The 21,935-nt window shown below is 35.4% G+C and overlaps 1 protein-coding gene across 1 annotated transcript in view; it reads right to left on the minus strand.

The window, feature by feature from the left end:
• slc38a5b (solute carrier family 38 member 5b) overlaps nucleotides 1-21,935 on the minus strand; it is a 36,867-nt gene extending 14,932 nt beyond the window's left edge. Inside the window, exons 1-4 of the mRNA XM_007231901.4 lie at nucleotides 21,735-21,935; nucleotides 3,174-3,294; nucleotides 2,962-3,031; nucleotides 2,659-2,774 (exon numbers count right to left, since the gene is read on the minus strand). Coding sequence (XP_007231963.1) covers nucleotides 2,659-2,774; nucleotides 2,962-3,031; nucleotides 3,174-3,232 — 245 coding nt within the window. The 5' untranslated portion in view covers nucleotides 3,233-3,294; nucleotides 21,735-21,935. The remainder of the gene's footprint in view (nucleotides 1-2,658; nucleotides 2,775-2,961; nucleotides 3,032-3,173; nucleotides 3,295-21,734) is intronic.

Genomic DNA, 21,935 nt, shown 5'->3' on the forward strand with positions numbered 1-21,935 from the left:
TCTGCGTTTTAACTGCTACGGGTAAATTTGTGTGGTGCTGTAATTTGTAATGTGGGTCAGAAGTGAAGCAGACACTAGAAGGTGCTGTTAAAGACCTGCAGTGCGGCAACTAAAATTAACCTCTTCTTGTGTAAACACTTTACATCCTGCACATGCAGCCACGATGCAGCGGGTCACAGAGTTCAGCTCAGCTGCAAATTCATGCATAGGAAGTGACTGCCGTTTCCTATAGTGGCTTTAAGTGCAGCTTCAGGTACCATGAAAACATGTATGTAGTGACGTCAGTGGGAGCTTATGGGCTTTAGTGGAAAAAGTCACAGCACATTACATCTGTACAAAATTGCATTTAAAGGAACACTAACATTTTGTTTGTTTGCTTGATATCTATTTGTGTTTGTTTGTTTTGGATTATTTCCTTAATATATTTTCCTATTTTGGCCCCTCCTTTATCACTAGGGCTGAAACTAATGACTATTTTTGTAGTCGACTAATCTGCCGATTATTTGTTCGATTAGTCGATTAGTCGCAATTATTTTTTTTCATGCCCTCCATTTGTATTTCCTACTGGTAAGGACAGCTAAACATTTAGGCCCTAAAACCAGTTTTGCTGTACATTTTGAAAGTTTGACATACCTATATTACACTAAAAATGACAAAGTATATTATAGGAAACATTCACACAGGCTGGGTGTTATTTTCAGGAAATTCTAGGATACTTGTATGTATTTATTTCTTAATTTCTTACTTTTTTCCAAGGAGAAACCTCCCTGAAATTATAGTTTGTCTTTAAGAAAATAAAGTTTTTTTTAATGAAGTCTGTAGTTACTATAAAATATAACTTAATTTTAATGAAGAGGACAGAGTACAGTATCTCCCCAACACTTATCCAGCTAACGTTAGTTTATCTGGTGTTATTAATGTTAATGAAGGAGTGAAGCCGGTTTAAACCAGGCCCCCAGCTTTTCCCTTCCAAAACGTGCCACCGGAAGTGTGCTGCTGAGGGATGAGAGGACCATTTGAGCGAAGCTATCAATTCACTTTCATTCATTTCGGGGTGTCTTTGAACCAATAATAAATGTATTTCCAAGCCGTTTTCGATTATGACACGGACCATGTTCTTTTTTACAAAGGACGGATTTTCTGCCATTTGATCCATAAGATTAATAATCTGTTCATAGCTTTAGAAAATAACATTTTTATACAACTATCCTAACGATGACGTAAAAAAAACGCGACCCAAAATACCGTGCTGTAATGTTTTGAGAAGTTGCTCCTCTTAATTTAAAAGTACAGAGCTGATTGAATTAGAACAGGGCGAAAGTAACCTTTTATTATGCAAATATAATACTACTACTAACAGTGATAATACATTGTAGATAGTAAGATAGTAGTAAATAGAAGTAAGATAGACTATGAGAATTATAATGTATAGATATAAATATAATTTATATTACACATTTATTATTATCATTACAGAGTTTCTAAATGCTTATTATATAGACAAACTATGAATATTCCTCAGTAAATCCGTGGACTAATATTGGGTATCAGTAATTCTAATTTATATCTGCTGTTCATTCAATAAAAGTCCCATTCTGGGACGGAATGGAGCTTTTCTCACTGTGGAGTGAATAGGTCTGTGCAGCTCCTATAAACAGTACAGTTGTTTGCACGGCACGCGAAAGATTTGCGCCATCACACACTTTAACGACGCGTCGACAATGAAATTTTGCGTCGAATATTTTTTTAGTCGACGTTGTCGATTATGCCGACTAATCGTTGCAGCCCTATCACACAATGCTTTTTGTGCTAGGAGGATGAAGACTAGCCTCTGCCAGTCGCATTTACACCGCTGGAGAAAAACCCTACAGTAACCCTACCCTACCTTTACCCTAAAGAAGGTAAATTGCATGTTATTGCAAGTTGGTAGGAAACTGGATGTCTCTGTAAATGGGTGTACAGATGAATAAATATCTATATATGATCTCCACTGTGCCGTATTTTTCACAGTGTCACACTATCAAAGAATGTCTATTTTCATACATAAAAAGCACTGGATTATAAGGCGCATTTTAAGAGACACTATAAGGAACTTCTAAACTTCTAATTCAGCAGGTCTTGCTGCTGTGTAGTGGTGGTGGGGTGGGGGGGGGGGGCTAAGTAAACAAACCTGTAATAAAAAAATATATATTTTAAAGTCAAATGAGCACTGGATGTAAATCTACACAGATTGTCTCCTAAATATTGTTTATTTGGGTGAGTAAAACGCTTCTGTTTATTTACATTAAGCTTAGATTCCCAAGTTTCTCCAGCACTAAGGCTAGAGCATAAGCATTAGCGGCTAACCGTTAGTGGGTAATGCTAATGCTGCTCCAGCAGTGCTAGCCAGGGTTAGAAGCAGGTTACAGGCCGATAATACAGGCACTGTGGAATATGTGGACCATTTAATTTTGTCCCCTTTTAATAAAGAGTATAAACTGTTTTTTTTTTTTGCAGATTCCAAACTTTCGATTATTTGCTTAATTATAAGCAAGGATTTTGAAACTTCAGTTTAAAGTATTAAAAACGTTACTTTGGTAAATCTCTGATTATAAAATATACCATGTTTTAGACCTGTGCTAACATGAAAGAACTGATGATTCAGTGTTAAATACTCACAGGAAGAGAACAATGCCGGTGTTGGACATGGCGTATGATAGGCCCAGAATTCCACTGCCCATGATGGCGTTACTGAGGTTAAACACAGACATCCCGAATGAGGTCTTCCCTTCAAACTGCCAAAAACACAAAGAGAGAATTATAAGATTCAGTGAGAATACAGGGTGTCCTGTAATTTCAATGAAACTGAAACAGAAAAAAAAGGTTTTGAATGTTTAATTTTAGCTGGAAAAGTAGAAATGCTCCAAACATAAACAAGTGTGGTAATATAATATTTTATTTAAATAGTTTAATTGCACTTACATCAGTAAACTGTGGTACTTTTTTCCCATTGCTTTTATGTGGTAAAAACTCTTCTTGTTCTGGTGACAGTCTGCATATGTGGAAAATGAAAGGAAAGGAAAAACATTTTTATTAACTAAACGTTATTTCCTTTCAGCTGGGTATCTTCTACTGTCAGTTCTTTTCTACTTTCTTAACCCTTATTTTTACACTAAACTAAAGAGGATACATACCCATCTTCTAGAGGCTGAAAGTCATGGTGATGTCCATTTGACAGTTTCTGAAGTTCCATGTTTTTAGTTTTTTATGTGCAGTTTTTGTAGAGAAGGAAAAGAAGCTCTCTTTGATGATGATCTGAAAAAACAAGAACAAAAAACACAATACATGATTTATCTTCAAAAAGATACAGAACAACAGTAGCTGTAATTTATTACAGATATGCTGAAAAGCTAGAAAATTCAGATTACAGGTACACTTTTAAAATAGGGTAATTACTAGCAAGAATTACACTACAGCAGGGGTATCAAACAAAGTATTTTTTTATTTAGTTGAGTAGTTAGAACATTACTCAAATAGAGCTATCCACTGTATACCAACTCTGTACAACTTTACAACTGATGCTCTCAAACAAATTAAGAGACAAGAAATAAAAAAAAAACTATTGATGAGTTCAGCACAGCTGTTAACTGAAAGCCTGAATTTCAGGAAACTCTACCTCATAAGGCTTACTGAGAAAATGACTTTAGTATTAATCTACAAAGCAGAACATTTCAAAATAATAAAAAAACACAGAATTTCAGACTGGTACTGTATAAAATATTACAAGAACAGCTTATGATGCATTAAAATTATTCATTATGCACAATAAACATGTATAGCCATGTTTATTATGCATTATGACACACATTATAATATGATATGAATGTGTTCTTAGAGTTTCCATAATGTTACCATAATTTTTGCTGACCCATGATGTTTTTCTTCATATGGAGGGAGCATTATCATGTATAAAACAATAGCAGATGTATTTTAACATGATTTTGTATTTAAAATTTGATTTCCCTTTATATGCATAGTTTTTCTTCCTGTGTTCCTTGAAATTTCTCTACAAAAGCAACATGGCTGCTGTGGAGGTGGAAGCGTGGGGCCCATGTGCAGTTAGCCTCTCTCCGAGAGCCGGGCTCATGTTTCAGCAGAGGAAGCAGACATGGCTCTCACTCAGGCTGTCTGACGTTCCAGTGTTGCTCTTAGCTGTCCTTTAGAAGCTGCATGTCACTGTTGATCACAGTATTCTGTAATAGCTGCAGCAGGATGTGTATTATTCAGGGTATGGAACACATTATGGCGAGGCATGTGAGGCCTACCACTCAGCGTTTTGTTTTTAGCACAAGTGATAAAAATCAGGACAAGAGGGAACATGTGCCGCCGCATGCTAAATACAGAATGCAGCTACTGTGGGATTTTCTCAGTATACACTCCCACCACTGTATCTGTCTACATGGCATATCCATCCTGTTATATTGTAATAACAGCTGTATGCATAATAACAGGGATGCGTATGAGTATAAACTGTAATAAAACACATATTTATTTATAGTAATGACAATTATTCATTATATATGAATGAAATTTCATGTTAAATATAATTATAGAAGGCATTACCACTCACAGTGGACAGAGCAGTGAGTGGAAATGATTGGGATTGACAATATTTCATAATTTTAATTTTGCATCTCAAACTACTATGTCTCGGTATATTTTAATAAGCCAATAATAATTGACTTATAATTTTCACAATCACAATCTCATAGTTATTACCTATACTATAAGGGTGTTAATTATATATCTTATTTCTGACATACTGTTTCATGACATGAAACAGTACGTTAGGTATAAGATATGATATCATAATTTTATGCAACTTTCTTCTTAATATAAGAAACTAATTCATAATTATTGAGAAATATTTGAAGACACACATTATAGAAGTCATCATTATGGGCCATTTTTTCAATAATTTGAGATACTAAGTTAGAATTATTGGACAGTATGCCACAGTTATGGGAAACTTTGTCATAATTATGTTAGAACTTAATGAGATGTAAATTATGAAATTATATGTAAATTACGAGATACTATTTATGATAATAGGCAGCTTTCTCATTAACCTGACATGATTAGTTTATTAGGTAGTTTGCCATTATTATGGAATGCAACCATGTGACATAATTCTAGGGTTTGTTGTTAAATGTTTGTATTTTACAATTATTAAAACAGTATGTCATTATTATGAGATGCTAAGTCATTATTAGCATTGGACAATAATTGTATTTACGTCAATATACAATGCAATACTACCTGTTTAGCATGTGTACTACATGTTTTACAGTGTACAAGTGTGATATGATTTTTTCCCCCAAACAATTTTGACATTATAATTTTTACAGCTTTATATTTACTGCTGTTCATTAAAGAGTGCACTAAATAAACTGCCAGTTGCTTTCATTTTGCTATTTATAGGTATATGTTGAAATAAGAATAAACATTTTAACGTTTTATTTTATAAACTACGGACAACATTTCTCCCAAATTCCAAATAAAAATATTGTAATTTAGAGCATTTATTTGCAGAAAAAAAGGAAATGGCTGGAATAATAAAAAAGATGCAGAGCTTTCAGACCTCAAATAATGCAACAAAAAAGAAAACATGTTCATATTCATAAAGATTTAAGAGTTCAGAAATCAATATTGGGTGGAATAAGTCTGTTTTTTAATTACACAATGCTTTTGGATAACTTTATGCCACAATTCAAGCAGTTCAGCTTGGTTTGATGGCTTGTGATCATTCATCTTCCTCTACTTGAGGTTTTCAAGTAGTCTCTTATTTTTTTCCTGAGCTGTATATTTAGATTCACATTTTTTGGTGTTTTTAAGTGGTAGGCTTTCATTGTTTGCTACTGAAATTTTCCTCTACACTGACAGTTTGTTGTGTAATTGCCACCCTGCAGTGCGTGATGGAAATGTAAGTGTTGTACTCAGTCTTTTCCCACATTGATAAGAAACTCTTGCAACACAAGAGTGGCTGGAAATCTTACCAAACCATTGGCATCATTGGTTGTTAAGTGGAAAAAGTGGAAAAGTCACATTTTTCCATAAATATCTGGCATGATATTGTTCTTCCTGCTGTTCCTATACCATCTGACATTCCTATGACACGTTTGAGGGACACGTCACCCCTGACCTGACAGAGTCACAGAGCACGCTCAGGTCAGCAGCGGTCGTTCATTCAGCTCTGTATGATAAATGAATTAGTACATACTGCAGGTTTTGTCTGAGAGCTATTGATTTTCACGTCTGTAGAAGGTCACAGACTGCCACCATCACGTTACTCATTAACTCAATTGGAAAGCAAACACTGACCATCTGGAATCCTGACAATTAAAGCTAGTTTCACTTAACTAATGATTTCCGAGGCTCTCAAAAGATGGGAAAATATTGAGGATACAATACTGTGTCCCTCCAAACATATTCCCTTCTTTCGTGCATCTTGGCATGTTCTCCTCCACCAGTCTTACACACTGCTTTTGGATAATTTTATGTCACTCCTGGTGCAAAAATTCAAGCAGTTCAGCTTGATTTGATGGCTTATGATTATCCATCTCCCTCTTGATTATATTCCAGAGGTTTTCAGTTTGGTAAAATAAAAGAAACTCATAGTTTTGAGCTGTATATTGAAGTATAACATTTTGGCTATATTGTACAAAACTACTTATAATTAAACTGTTTTTTTTTTTCATAGGTTGATGCTGAAACTTTCATCTACACTGACAGTTTGTTGTGTAATCAACCTGCAGTGCATGATGGAAATAACTGTTGGCTAACAAAAGCCATGAAAAATATATAGGATATGATACTCTGTCCCACCGTCCCTCCAAACATATTTCCTTCTTCCATTCTTTTAGTTATTTTGGACAAAGCTATTAACAACAAACATCTGAGTCTGGGCAGTGACAGGATGCTGAGAAATGCTGTGGGAAAACTGGACAGAGCACATCACTGTTTGATATGAAATTCACACTCGCGCACGGTCCGGCATTTTTTCCAGGTACTGCAGTTGGATACGTGGCTCAGAAGGCCGGAGAGGCTTGGAGAGCGTCCAGCCGCGGCTGCCAGCTGCTACACCCACGCTGCTTTCTGATCTCAGCCTTGTAGACTGACGTCCAGCAGCACGCTTGATAAGATTTGCTTTAGCAACATACCGTCAACACATGGTGCTTCACATGCATGTCCCTTTATCCACACCAGTGGAGGTGAACTGACACACCGAAACCTTGTTCGGTTCGGACTTTCAGACTTTTTAGCTTGGTGCAAACCAAAAAAGCAGGTGTTAAAGGTACCGTGAAACACAGTCAAGGACCAAGGGACCAAAATTGGGTCCAACAAAAAGAAGTGGTATTAGTCCGGATCTACTGAATCATTGTCCAGTTTGTCTGCAGTGTAAAAGCACTGATCTGGTTTAAGGCAGGATCTCCTCAGCCAAAAAAAAAAAGAGAGGAAAAAAACGGTGTTGTGCTGAAATCCGACCCTCGCTTGACTTGCACACGTGTCCCACAGCAGTATGGATGCAAATGCTTACATTGGTGATTCTGTATCTACTGTAACTGTAGATTAACCCCTTAACATACCTTGTCCTGTATACTTATTTTTTTCTATTACAGTTATGCTTTTCAGTAATGTCCCTTATCAAACATGAAATATTTTTATGTAATGCTTGAATAGAAATCCTCAATCCTCAACTGGCAAAAATCCTAGCCCGTTAAGGGGTTAACCATAATTTATAAATGGAAATACAGGAATCTGAGGGCCAGACTGTGATCAAGTGACTTAACGAGCCTGAAGGTAGAGGGAGGTAGAGGTCCGCAGTGAACATTCACATCACGCTACCCTTCTTATCCTGGGAAAAATGAGTGCCACCAAGCCAAGTGCTAAAAACCCGTAGAGGACTTTTAGCTAATTTAGGATATCCAACAATGTTAATAAACTTCCCATTTATGGTCCAGACGTGTACAAACTATTTTAAAGAAAAATATAAAAAAGAAATATATGTTTTTTTCTTGGCATGGGCATCAAAGGGTTAAACGGAACTACAAAACATACTGTAATATTTTTCTCAGTGTCTTGCATTTTAAAAAGAGAAGATTTTACCAAAGTGTTAATTTGAAAATGCAGTAAAACTACATTCCTCAAACTAAATGAAGGTACAGGTAATGTGTATTCCACATGGTTTCTAAATCGAGCAGCACACGTTTAATGAATCTAAATATATCAGGGGAGTAATCCACCACACATGTGGTAGGTATCAGGTTCAGCTGTAAAAATATGATGATTTGTGGCCCACATTTCGTAGAACGGTTGCCATGCCATTAGAGAAGACAGAACTGTAGCATAACATAACCATGCAGTTATGGATTATTATACACATGATTTTCATTCCAGTCTATTTACAGCATCTTCAAAATGCTGTCTATGAGAAGATGAATATGACCACATGCAGATGTCAGACAACAGGGGGTGTGTAATGTTAGCTCATCACTGGTTTGGTAGCTTGATGTTAAAATTCACACACTAAGTCGAATTACATTTCAACCTGTAACGCCGAACTTTACACACCATTTAACCCCCAAATCCCCTTAATCCCAGCTTCATTACAACAATGACTATGGTACAATGACTGCAATAAAAACCAGCCAATCAAATCCCATTATTGAAGTGTATCATACATGTTTGGACTCACTGGCATATTCTCTTCATTTTAGGGGTTAAAGCCAGGCCATGTACAGTACTAGTCAGAAGTTTGGACAAAGCTCTTCTTATTCAATGTTTTTTCTTGTTTCTTGTAAATTTAATATTAAAGGCAATAAAGCTATACAAAGCTAAACAAAAAGTGTTAAATATGCTAGATTATGTTTTATACTTTATATTTTTCTAAGTAGCACATTTAGCTTTAAGGACAGATCTGTACACTCTTGGTATTTTAATCTCGTAAAGTCACATGTGATCTACTAGGGCTTTCAGAACAGATATGGCATTAATTTTCAATCAATCAATCAATCAAGCAATCAATCAAAGCTTTATTTTGACTCAGAAGTACATTGAAGGCAACCCTCATTTTCAAGGTAGCTGAGCATTTACAAATACAGGGATTGACATGACAAAGAAAATAATAACTACATTTAATAATTTAAAACTAACAGTATATAAAATATATAAATAGATAAAAAATAAAAAGAATAATTAAAAAACTGGGTTTAATTGATAAGAAATTAAGATCAAAAGAAGAGCAGCTAAAACTAATAATAATAAAAAAATAAACTAATAAAAATAAGTTATAAAGCAATAATACAAAACTATAAAAAAATGAATAAAAAGGAAATAAAGATCTAAGCATGTTAAGAATAAGATATACTTACACTTTAAGCTTCCTTATGTTGTAGAAATTGTTTAGAATGACTGGGCATAAAATGTTTGTACACTAGGTTTAAGTTAGATTAGGAAAGCTGTTGCCTCTACTTAAAAGCTATAATTTTGGGAATACAGGAGTGATTAGCTGCAAAAAACGTGTTTAAGATACACATTTTAAGTGAGTTTTTTTTTTACTAGAAACTAATTGTATCTTTTGTGTCATGCTGACTTAGCCTAAATGAGGGATATAAATACTTTATAAAATACTACCAATGAGATCATGGTTGAAAAAAAAATAGTACTGAGGCGTGAGAAGACACGTGCCCGTTAATTTAAAGTCAGCTGGACACAGTTACTGAGAGAAACATTAACTAACCAAATTAGAAGCTAAAAACAGGCCTATGATATACTGTTGGTAATAAAATTATAGTGGAAGTCTATGTAAAGATTCAATTCCAAGTGATTTTGGAGATTTTCTATTGACCTCATAAAAAATAAAGACGATGTAAGGTTCTGCTAGATTACAATTATTGCAAAATTTGTTAACATAAAAATAAGGGATAATAGGGTTTTGCATGATATTGCCTATACATAATCAGACAGTGGAAGAAGGGTAACATTTGGGGTGTTTAGAGGTTATACTGCAAATGGAATTTAAAAAAGAAGTAATGACTATGAGGTTGGAGTGTATTTAAACTGTAATCTTTAAAGTCAGAGTAAAAATTTGTAATGTATTTAGAACCTATTTAGGGAGTTCTAAATTAGGGAGGTTTCTGCAGGTTAATGAATGTTATTACTTAGTTATTACTGGATAATATGTGACAAAGGTTATTGCATGTCAGTAGAAGACTATGGGAAAACAAGAATGTAGTCTCTTAAATGATACAACATAACATACCACATACAGTGGGTTTCCTCCCACAGTCCAAAAAACATTGGCTATTATAAATTGCCCATAAAAATTGAATACTCTAAATTGATCTGGTGTGTATGTGTAAATGTGTGGTATGAACGTAAGTTTGTGTGTGTGTGTGTGTAAATGTGTGTATAACTATGTCCAGGTATTAATCGGCACTCTGTCCTGGGTAAATGCTGTTGTGCTCGATGCAGTCCTCCAGGTGGACGGTTGTTTCCGGTTGAGAGTACGCTGTGTGTGATTGGCTGCCGCTTCTAACAGGTGTGTGGATGAGTGCTAAGTATGAATGGTTGTGTGTAATACATGTAAAATGTAAAGCGTCCTTGCAAATGCTTCTAGAAAGGCGCTATATAAGTTGAACTTCATAACATTCATAATATTATGATGATTAATGTTGTTTAACCTGATCAGACATAACAAGAATTTAGAAGTTTGATGCTACGTTAGGTTCGTTGACCAATTTTATATTTTTATATCTACATAATGTCATTTGTGTTCTAGACATTCTTATGCATGGATCTTTTTGGCAGGGGAATGGGTTATCAGGCAAAGTCTTTGTTGATTCCAATGTAGTAATTAGCTTCACTGTTTAATGTAGACAGAAAAAACAGCAAAAAAAAAGGTTCATGCTCACAGACTTAAATTATAGCACATCCTCAAAACTTCCTTTTCTCACCCGAAAAATTTATTTAACGTAAAATAAATAAACAACACAGCCCCTATTGAAAAAGAACATATTGTTCTCATATGGAGCCTCTAAGATAAAAGTAACTCATACTGACACACCCATAAAAGGCAAAATGACAGTGAAACATAAACCTACCCATAATCCAACTACCTAAAACCTCACCAAAACCTCACCAAATCTCTCAGACCACAAATTAAAGAGCACAAAATGACAACACTTAACAAAACTACTACTAACCGCCCTTTCATTCTAAATAAATACAAATGCTAAGCATCATGGGAGCACTACTTTCTCACAATACTTTAAAATCATGAGATATGTTGTCCTTAGTTAAGCTAATTTACTCTTAAAAAAGAATATTTTTATGGATAGATTTGTTACAAATTGCCATCTAACAGCCAGTTTCTCTTTTTTATTTTTTAACAAACAATGACAAATTGGAGAGAAGGGTTATGATAGGGAAGCTAAAGTTATTTTCGTATTATTTTTAGATCAGTGATGTATCTCGCAGGTTGTACTATTAAAAAAAAGAATTAAAATGGCATCCCTAGGCTGTCAAAAACATACAGTATACAGTATATGATTTATGTATTCCAATTATTCATAATTGTCTCATAAAATTACACATATCAATAAACAGTGTATTCTAGTCCTTTAAGTGTTATTTTCCAGAGAGTATTTTTACAGGGAAAACACTGTAAAACAACTTTATTGGGAAAACTTGTTAAATAACTTTGCATTTTTTTACACTGTGTGATTCATAGACATCTGGGTATTTTCCCTGCTCATGCTGTTCATTCTTTTTTCAGATTCCTGCTGGTTTCACGAGCCTCTCGTCCTCAGTCGTGTCTTGTCTAAGCGTAATGCATGTTCGGTGGAATTCAGGTCATATGACTGAGTTGGCCAGTGAAGAACATTCCAAAATTTTAGCCCAGGAACACAGCGATATGCACCAGCACATTGTGCTTCTGGAAGGTGAAGAACCATCCAGAGCTTTAAGGCGTCATGTTTTAACAATCAAGAATCATCCGATCCAGCTACATTGGCATTTATACTTTTTTAAAATATTTTTTTGCATTGTATTCTTGATGCTCCAGACCTTTCTCATTGCATCATTATGGAACAGGTTAATCTGTTTCTCATCAGTTCATAAAGCTTTGTTCTGTCTTTTTTCACAAATCTGCATGAGTATGAATTCTGCATGAATTAAGTAAAAAGTAAAAAAAAATCCAGACTCAGATTAAGGGTGTTTTCACCCCTTAAAAGTCTGGTCCGGAGTCCAAACCAAGGTCAATGTGTTTGTTACACTGGATACTGTAAATTTCGACTGGTTAGTTTTGGTTTAACATGGTAATTTAGCATCTGAGTGCACTAAAGACTTTACTACATCTTGCAGTCATCACCTGCATGAGCTGCATCTCCCTATACTCGACATTGTTCGCTTTGTAAATGGTTGTTTGTTCGTTAAGTTACTTTTCTTGGTGTTGCACCAAATGTCTCCTCAACAGGATGTGACTTTCTTCACATGAAGGTGTGTCATGCAGGAGAATGAGTAGCCTTTAACAGATTTCCCTCAGATTTATGTATATGTACTAATAAGGGTTAATCTACAGTTACAGTAGATACAGAAATCACCATCGTAATCTGTTGTACACATATTGCTGCATGACACACGTGTATGCTAAGGGGAGCCAGATTTTGTCACAACGCCTTTTACTCTTCTATTGTTTAAAACCCCCTTAAAATGCCTTGTTCCGAATAAGGGCTACAGGTGTACAGGGGTGATACAAAACCCTTTTTTCAGCAGTAAAATAACTTTTTTTCTATTCAAAAAAATGGAGGGCTTTGGAATCTCCTACAGGACACTCCTACAGGACACTCTGCCTGACACTAATGTCAGGCAGACAATTAGTTAAGGGGATAATAGGTAAAGATAGCCTGTCTTAACTTCCTGTAATTGTGTGAACTGTGGTTCATAGCCCCTTTCTCACCTTTCTGAATCTTCTGGTTCAGACCAAACTAAAAAAAAAGTCTGAAAGTCTGGCCCAAACAAACAGGCACCTCAGATCAGATTAAGGCTAAACCCAGACTAAAATTATTTCCATGGTGATTCAGCACTGACAGTGCTATCCAGTTTACACCAAGACTTAGTCAGTGTTCCAGAACCCCTTGGCTTTCAGACAATGATGAATGTGAACTGAGCATCATGAGACTGCACTTGTTATCAGTATCAGAATTCTGGTATTGTGACGACCATAGTCCCAGCACTGAGCATTAGTCCAGCGCTTATCAGAAGTGCACATTTGTAGCAAACTCTTTCTATAGAACTCTTGATCTGTAAATCCATTGCTTCCCAAGATTGAAAGTATTCTTCGGCAATGGATCACTGAAATCATGCATCATTCTTTAGTCCCCATTATACACATATTTATATATAGTATGATTGATTCATGAATAGTTTTTTTTTTAAATCCAATGAATCTCATTAATTTTTTCTTTGAAAATCAAGGTTAGACCCCGAGTGGAAAATAAGGATATAACAACATTGCACAGACTACAGACTTTAGTGAACTATTCTTTGATTTTGGCATCTTAATAACATACTAAACATTTGATTTTGACACCTAAATATATATTTAAAACACCTTCTTTTAACATAAACTAAAAACATACAGTCTTAGAAATTGTGATAAATTACATTTACTTTTATTTTAAGAAAATCAAAGACAGTCAGGTCATTGATAAGGTATAACAATACTAGAACAGAATAATATTGTAATTACACTATTTTTAAAGTGTAAAATATTTAAATGTCCAAAATAAATAAAACAAACAAAAATTAAAACCAGTGTTTTTAAAGCAGCAGTCCCTAAGTTTTTTTCCCTTAAAATAGTAATATTCCTGAGTTCAGAGGAGACAAAATATTGACATAATATATTGGAACCACTATACCAGAGAGGTTTGGTAGGTTTTTTGGATGTAATTTATTCACATTAACCTAAATTATAAGTACTTTTCCACATGCCCTGTGCGATTACACATTCTCACCAGAGAGGTCTCTAAATCCCCAAACCCCCAAAACTTATGGACTGTTGATTTAAGAAAGTAGACATGACAATAGACATGGGAATTCAGGTTAATGGGCTCTCCATGCAACGTAAACCCGATGGGAAATACAGAGATCAAAAAAATGATGATCTTGTGATCTTGTCCATATATTGTATTCAACTTCATAATATTTTTATTGTGAGATGCCTACACCTCATACTTATTTTTCTCATCAGTTCAGCCCAAACCTGATGGCCTGCTGGACTAGCATTGCCACTGTTTTGGTTCTCATGCTGAGGAACAACAGCAACAGGCTGCAGACGCAAATGCCACGTCTAGTATCAACTCCAGTCTTTTCCTGGGCTCTGCTGAGCACAAACTAATAGTACAATGACTCACAGCTGGCAAGACTCCAACTCTGCTTAGTTATGGGTCTCCTGAAATGGAGGAACCATGTACAAAAGAGTATATAGAGCAAATAAATAAATACTCAATGCTAAATCAATTCTGACATGTTTAGGTCCCCATGCTAAACCAATGTGCTGGAGTACAGCACCAAAACAATAAACAGCATATAGAGCTCAGGAAAAAAATAGGAGACCACTTCAGTTTTTAAATCAGTTTCTCTGATGTTGCTATTCATAGGTATATGTTTGAGTAAAATGAACATTGTTCTTTTATTCTATACACTGCGGACAACATTTCACCCAAATTCCCCAGAAAAATAGTTTAATTTAGAGCATTTATTTGCAGAAAATAAGAAATGGCTAAAATGACAAAAAAGATGCAGAGCTTTCAGACCTCAAATAATGCAACAAAAACAAGTTCATATTCATAAAATGTTAAGAGTTTAGAAATCAATATTGGTTGGAATCACCCTGGTTTTTATTTATTTTTTTCATGGACCTTGGCATGGTCTCCTCCACCAGTCTTACACACTGCTTTTGGATAACTTTATTCCATTCCTGGTACAAACAGTCAAGCAGTTCAGCTTGGTTTGATTAGTTGTGATCATACATTTTCCTCTTGATTATATTCCAGAGTTTTTCAATTTGGTAAAATCAAAGAAACTCGTCATTTTTCAATGGTCTCTTTTTTTCCAGACCTGTATGCGTCTGTTTTATCATCCTTGCACAAAAAACAGGTATTATTTGGTGGTGGAACATTTGGTACAAGTGGGTCAAACACAGCAGTGCTGCTGTCGTTTTTAAACACTTTGTATAAACACTCACTGTCCTCCACTCTATTACACACTCCTACCTATAGCTATTCCACCTTGTAGATGTAAAGACTGAGACAGAAGTTCTGAATCTGTTGTGGTTGTCCTTTATCAGTGGTCACAACATGCTGCCCGCAGTCCACCAGCAGTAATACTGAGGTGTGTCTGATCCACTCTTACTGCATTGCTAAAAATGACCCACCACCCAAAAATAATAACAGTTGATCTGTGGTGGTCTATTCTGTGGGATCCTGACCATAGAAGAACAGAGTAAAAGGAGGATAATAATAAAGTATGCAGAGAAACAGACACAGGACTACAGTCTGTAATTATAGAACTACAAACTACTCCGATATTAATCAGTGGAGCTGAACAAACATATAATGGGTGTAAAACCAAGGAGGTGGTCATATGTTATGATTGCTCAGAGCATATGGGCTCCTTGTTAAAATACCTGGGAAAAAGAAGACAGATCCTGAAGCCAGAACTCTTAAGTGTGTCTGTAGCAGAAACGGCTCCAGTTCTTCTGGAACTTTTGCTCATAAATCACCATAGCTGCAAAATATGTTGGTCTTCTACCAAGACTTTTAACCCTGGAGAAGTGAAGTAAAAAGGAAGCTTTAAACTTTTCTGATGCAAGACTACTCACGTTCTCTCACCCCTCCTCCCAGAGACCAAACGGAAAAAAAGAAGAAAAAAAAAAAAGAATCCAGCCCAGAACTGTATTCCCCTAAGGCAACTTACCCCCCAATCACACTCACAGCACGGACGTCACTGGACGTCACGGCGTGTTGTAATCCCATGAGTCTGTATGTTTGGGTCAAAAGTTTTTCTGGCAATAAACGGTGCCAAGTGTCTAGACGGACAGTTTGGACACTAGGTGTGTTATTTGTTTAACCCTCTTTGCACCCAGTTAAAATGTTTAGGCATGTGGGCGGAACAATGAGGAGTGAGAGTATAGTGAGAATGAGGGGGGAGGGTTCGGTAACACCCCTTAACCCTCTCCTCTTGTTTTCACTGATAAGAGATAATTGCTGATACTCAACCAACTGTATTCTAGGGTTGAATACACTTACAAAAATGACAGTTCTTATGGGGTTTGCAATGTAGACGTACATACAGGTATAGAATGGCCTGAAGGTTTTGTCTTGGTAGGACCAAAGGGAATGTTTAAGACAAACATAACAACATAAAAGGGTAGCTTTATATATAGCTCTGAGAGACCACTTAAAAATAATGTTTTTTTTTTTTATTTTTTATTGAAAACCTCTGGAATATAATCAAGAGGAAGACAGATGATCATAAGCCATAAAACCAAGCTGAACCATTTGAATTTTTGCACCAGGAGTGGCATAAACTTATCCAAAAGCAGTGTGTAAGACTGGTGGAGGAGAACATGCCAAGATGCATGAAAACTGTGATTAAAAACCAGGGTTATTGCACCAAATATTGATTTCTGAACTCTTAAAACTTTCTGAACTTGTTTTCTTCGCATTATTTGAGGACTGAAAGTTCTGCATCTTTTTTTTTTATTTCAGCCATTTCACACTTTCTGCAAATAAATACCTGATCTAAATGACTATTTTTATTTGAAACTTGGAAAAAAAATTGTCCATAGTTTATAGAATAAATGTATGTATTTTAACCTTTCATATAAATCCTGTATTCATAATGTATACATGATAAATTGCATACATAATACAGTACAGTGATTAAAGCTATGTATAATAACACAGACATATGTATAGGGACATGTACAAGACAGTAGAGCATAGAGTACAGCATTTACTGTGAATGCATTATAACATAACAGCTATGATTTTTCAAGTATTGAATAATTGTAAAATACTTTTAAAAGTATGTAACACGTTAAAAAAGCCTTATGCAAGACTATTACAGGCTACAATTATTAAAGTAGGTTTTTATTTGCCTTTTTATTTGTAGACTATATTATAATGCCTAATAGAGCATCATAAGTGCTTTTGCATGGCTTGTTTTAAGTGATGTACATTTTATTAGTGGCATTACATATTTGAGGGAATGTTAGTTTTCTATGAAGCATTACAAGTGCTATGACAGTATGAAACTTATTTTATGAAGTAACATACTTGTACATATTTGTATTGTATACCGTATAACTGTACCTATTATACCTATATTTAAATTTATGACCACAGAATGCACTATAAATACATTCATAATGCCTTATTAATACAGGCTTTCTAAGAAGTATTACCAAATGTTTTTTCATTACTGTACACTATAATTTATAACTAACAAAGACATATATAGTATTAGAAAACACATTAGTTCTTTACTTTGCTTGGGGTGGGATTATATAGCCACTTGCCTGCCCAAAAAATCCAAAAATGCCAACTCAAATGTCCTAATCTGCTCATTTTTTCTTGCAGACTTTTTAGACTCTCTGGAGAGCGCTGGTCTAGAGTCTTTAAACAGCTCTTAAAAAGCTTTTCAAGGAACCAAAATTGGCTCTTCTGTTACGTAACTTGAAATAAAAAACAAACAAAAACATTTTTGGCACTTTTTGTTACAAAATGTGCTACGGATAGTGACAACACTACACTCAAAAGCAGCCAAACCAGAACGTCTCCGGTTTGGCCAGTCTTGTCATATCTGCTGCCATTTCGGTGGTCTCTAAAGAACATTTTGAGGGGCGGTGCTGGTCTGAAGCTGTTTCTGACATCATTAATGTACTCAACACTCCACACTCCCTGCTAGCTGCTGGAGTTAAATGGCTACGTGAGCGCTCTCTCTCTTTCTCTCTCTCTCTTTCTTTTTCTCTCCACCCATTTCTCAAACATTCCTCTCTGTCTTTCGTCCATTACCCTGCTTCTGCTACTCTATGGACTCTAACACGCTGACTAGTAGTTGAAAGCAGACTCTATGGCAAAGCATTGAAAGCGTTTTAAAGCATTCTGAAGCGATTTGTAGCTTTTCCCCTACATATACTCTATTTTTTGGTTTGATGCAATAACGACGCTGGACGTGCCTGTGCTTGAGTTTTTGAATTTCCCAGGGGACAATGAAATTTCTGGCTTGGCTGAAGATTTCAGGGTCCAGACGTCTGCATAATAGAGCACATACTTTAGCAAAACCATGAAAAACGTCCTCTACAATTTGTAGTTGGATGCATTTCCGTAAAACCAAAATGAATGGCTAGTGTTTTCCCCTGTAGGAACCAAAGAAAACAAAGCGCTTTGATGCACTGATGCATTCATGCTCTGGGTCATGCCACCCAACAAAAAAAGTTGGGATTGAGCAGCTGATGTTTAACTCCTTGATGTCTAGATTTATTAGACATTAGACTGTTATTTATTCTAATAAAGAAAGAAACTACTATGTAGTATTTTGTAATACACAGTGTGCCACAGGGTTTTATTTTAGGGCCTATGACACTTTTGTAGTGTAGTTTTGAGGGTGAAGAACTCTGGGCATATGCACAGGGTTCAAGGAGTTAAAGCCCTACTGCCAGATTGCACAATGCCTCGTCTGTCAGCACATCATATTCATTCTCCAGCTGCTGGACTTCCCTGGTCCGAACAGTGGAGGGTCAATCTGTCCCGGACGTCCTCTCCGAATGGCTGAGGAAGCCACTTGTTGCAGGCAGATTGCGTGGGTCACGACCAACACAATTGTGTGGCCAGTCCAACACCAGTTGAGATACAACAAATTAGCCACATTCCACTTACAGTACTTTCCACTTCATAGTTATTTCCTCTGATAAGACTGGTATGTTACCACAAGTGCTGGGCGATATGGCAAAAATCACAGGATACTTGATACACAACATTTATCTCAAGATATGCAGAGAAAATGCATCAGCAGTGGCAGATTCTTAAAAAAATACAGTGATTTTTTTTTTAAATGCACATCATGCAATTAATCATAACTTTTTGCAGTCTCTGTAATTAAATGTACAGTTGGGACAGTGCTCTGTAAGCCCACCTTTTCTTATTTTCAATAACTACATTGCTGTCCCAATTTATAATAGCTTTATTGGCCTTAAAAAAGAACCCAGTGGAACTCCACAAGGCATGCTAATTCAAATTGTTACCAAATACACAATACAATGCATTACGGTTAATATTCACCGAATATAAAATCTTGGGTTTAAGCAATCCAATGAAAAAAAGCATATTGTCAAAACAATAATAAAATTCATCACAATACAATAAAATATCATCGTACTGACCTGCTCTAGTCACCACATATTTCAGCATTACAGCTTTACAAATCCCATTTCGAATCCAACTTTCTGATCCCACTGCGCTTAAAAACCTTGTACGTTGAAAAGCCTCTATTCATACAGTACCAGTCTATGGGTTTAAAAGATTATGCAATCACCAAACGCCACTTCTCGGGACTGCTTCCAAGTATTGTATGGTTTACTGTGGCTACATGGAGCCGTGTTGATAATGCACCACCCTCAAAGGCCCTAAAATGAACGTTAGCAGCATGTGACAGTACAGCACAACTACATATAAAATAATAAAATGAAGATCATGGCTTCATCATATTGTGATCTGAGGTCTAAGTTAATGTTGGTTGGGTTTGGGATAAGGCATAATAAGCCTTATGACTTGTCTTTGACTATGTCAAAGAATCTCTTTGTTTTGGTGAGTGTTCAGCAATATGAGCTCACCTTATTGATTAAACAAAAATACTGTTGGTTAATTTAACTCATGCCATGAAGAATGTGAATAAGGGAAATTACCTTACTTATTGAATCCTTTATTGAATAACCATATAGCAACAACATCTCATCAGTAATCAGTAAGGGTTAGGTTTTTATCATTTCCAAAACTAACCTTTAATCCTTTTTTATTCGAGTACAGAAAAAAATGGAATTTTATTTGTTTTCACAATTTTTTGTTCATAATGTTTTGCCCTTCACAATCAGAATTTCAGGAAACGTTCAGATTTCATCTTGTAACAAAAACCTGCTGGTATAATTCAAAGCAAAAATGAAAAAAAAAAACATAATTAAGTAAATTCTGGTTGTCCAGGGTATAAATTAATAACTACAAAATTTTTAAATGGATAAAAACTAATTTCTTATTATTATAATATTATAATAGTTTAAAAATTATTTCTTTTAAAGAGAGACATGGTTAATATATGGTTATTCTTTACGGATATCCGTACAACTGTTATATTGTAAGTTACATAACAAGTTCAAATTTTCTTTCTGTTTTCCTTTTGGAAACTTGGTTTGGAGATTTGGAGCCTTTCTATGCTAATTTAGTCTGAGAGGGCCTTGTAAATGTAAATGAGCAAACATAAGATTGGCTATCTCTTCTAATCATTAAATAAATGTTAGATTATCACGCTACAGTGTTGAAAGTGTGGAAAATCCAAATAAATGCTTAGTGATACTTACTGTACCTATACCTTTAAAAGTTTTTTTAAAGCTCTAAACGTCTAAAATAGTGACAAAAACAACTTTTTTCAACTTTCAACACATTTTAGAGATGTTAGATTATTCACAACCAATATGTATACGTGTTATTTATTGTGTGGCAGCTGTATGTAGGTGAATGTAGGTCAAGAGCAATAGATTCTTTGTCTCTATATAAGAGCCAACAAGAAGGTACTTGTTGGCAGCCATCGCCAGTCAGTCAGAGATTATTATACAGTAATAAGGCTATGTAGCAGTGAGTGGAACTACAGTGTTTCCACGTTTAGTTGAATTTATATATGTAAAGCTGTACAAATATGGAATCCAATTATTCATTATTCCTTTATTTTTCTTTGAAAACAAGTAAAACAACTGAACATAAAGATCCCATAAATAAATATTCTGCTCTTTAAACTTCAGTCTACCAATATACTAATACACGATGTTCCAATATATATTCACACACACAAACACACATGGAGTTATGGAGTAAAAGTACTCCATAACAATACAAATTAACAAGCATATATAGCACTAGGTTCTACAGTGTTGCCAAATTAAGTTAAGTAAGTTGAATTTACATTCGTAAAACTGTCACAAACAAAAATATTTAATGCAAAATGCCAAAATCCAGTGGATCCCCAAACTGAATCTAGTACTGCTTTTTACTGTTTATCGTTAAATTAGGATTTTTTCTTTATTTTTCATCAAAAATAAAACAGTGAAACCAACCACACAGACCTCAAAGTGCCAAACAAAGTGCCTTGACTTTAAATTCCACTCTACCAATCTCCCAATATCACACAATATGTCCCAATATATATTCACTCATACACAATATTAAGTATTAAAGTACTTAATGTCAGTAATAACGAGGCTTCTTTAAAGGATGTAACTAAACAAACACACTAAGATTACAGTTCCTAAGCCTTTCCTGTCAAGAACAGCAGTTTGTTTTATGGCCCCATGCATGCGCCCTGGCCAAGTCTGGAGCTTACACACACACACACACAAAAAAAAGAAAAACAAAGAACTCCCTCACCTTTTAAAGCAGTTACTGAGTCTTTCTCAGAGGCAGGAGATGTGAAGCGTCCTCTGAGAAGTTTTCTTGCTTGAGATGTTGCCTTTTTTCCCAGTAGAGAAAAGACTTAAGTTAGAGCCAGAGGAGAGAGAGGGAGAGAGAGGACACTATGGATCCAGTGCAGGGTGCGAGAGAGAGCAGGGGGGAAGCACATGTGTGCGG

Source organism: Astyanax mexicanus, chromosome 12 (assembly GCF_023375975.1).
Source record: "Astyanax mexicanus isolate ESR-SI-001 chromosome 12, AstMex3_surface, whole genome shotgun sequence".
Taxonomy (NCBI): Eukaryota; Metazoa; Chordata; class Actinopteri; order Characiformes; family Acestrorhamphidae; genus Astyanax; species Astyanax mexicanus.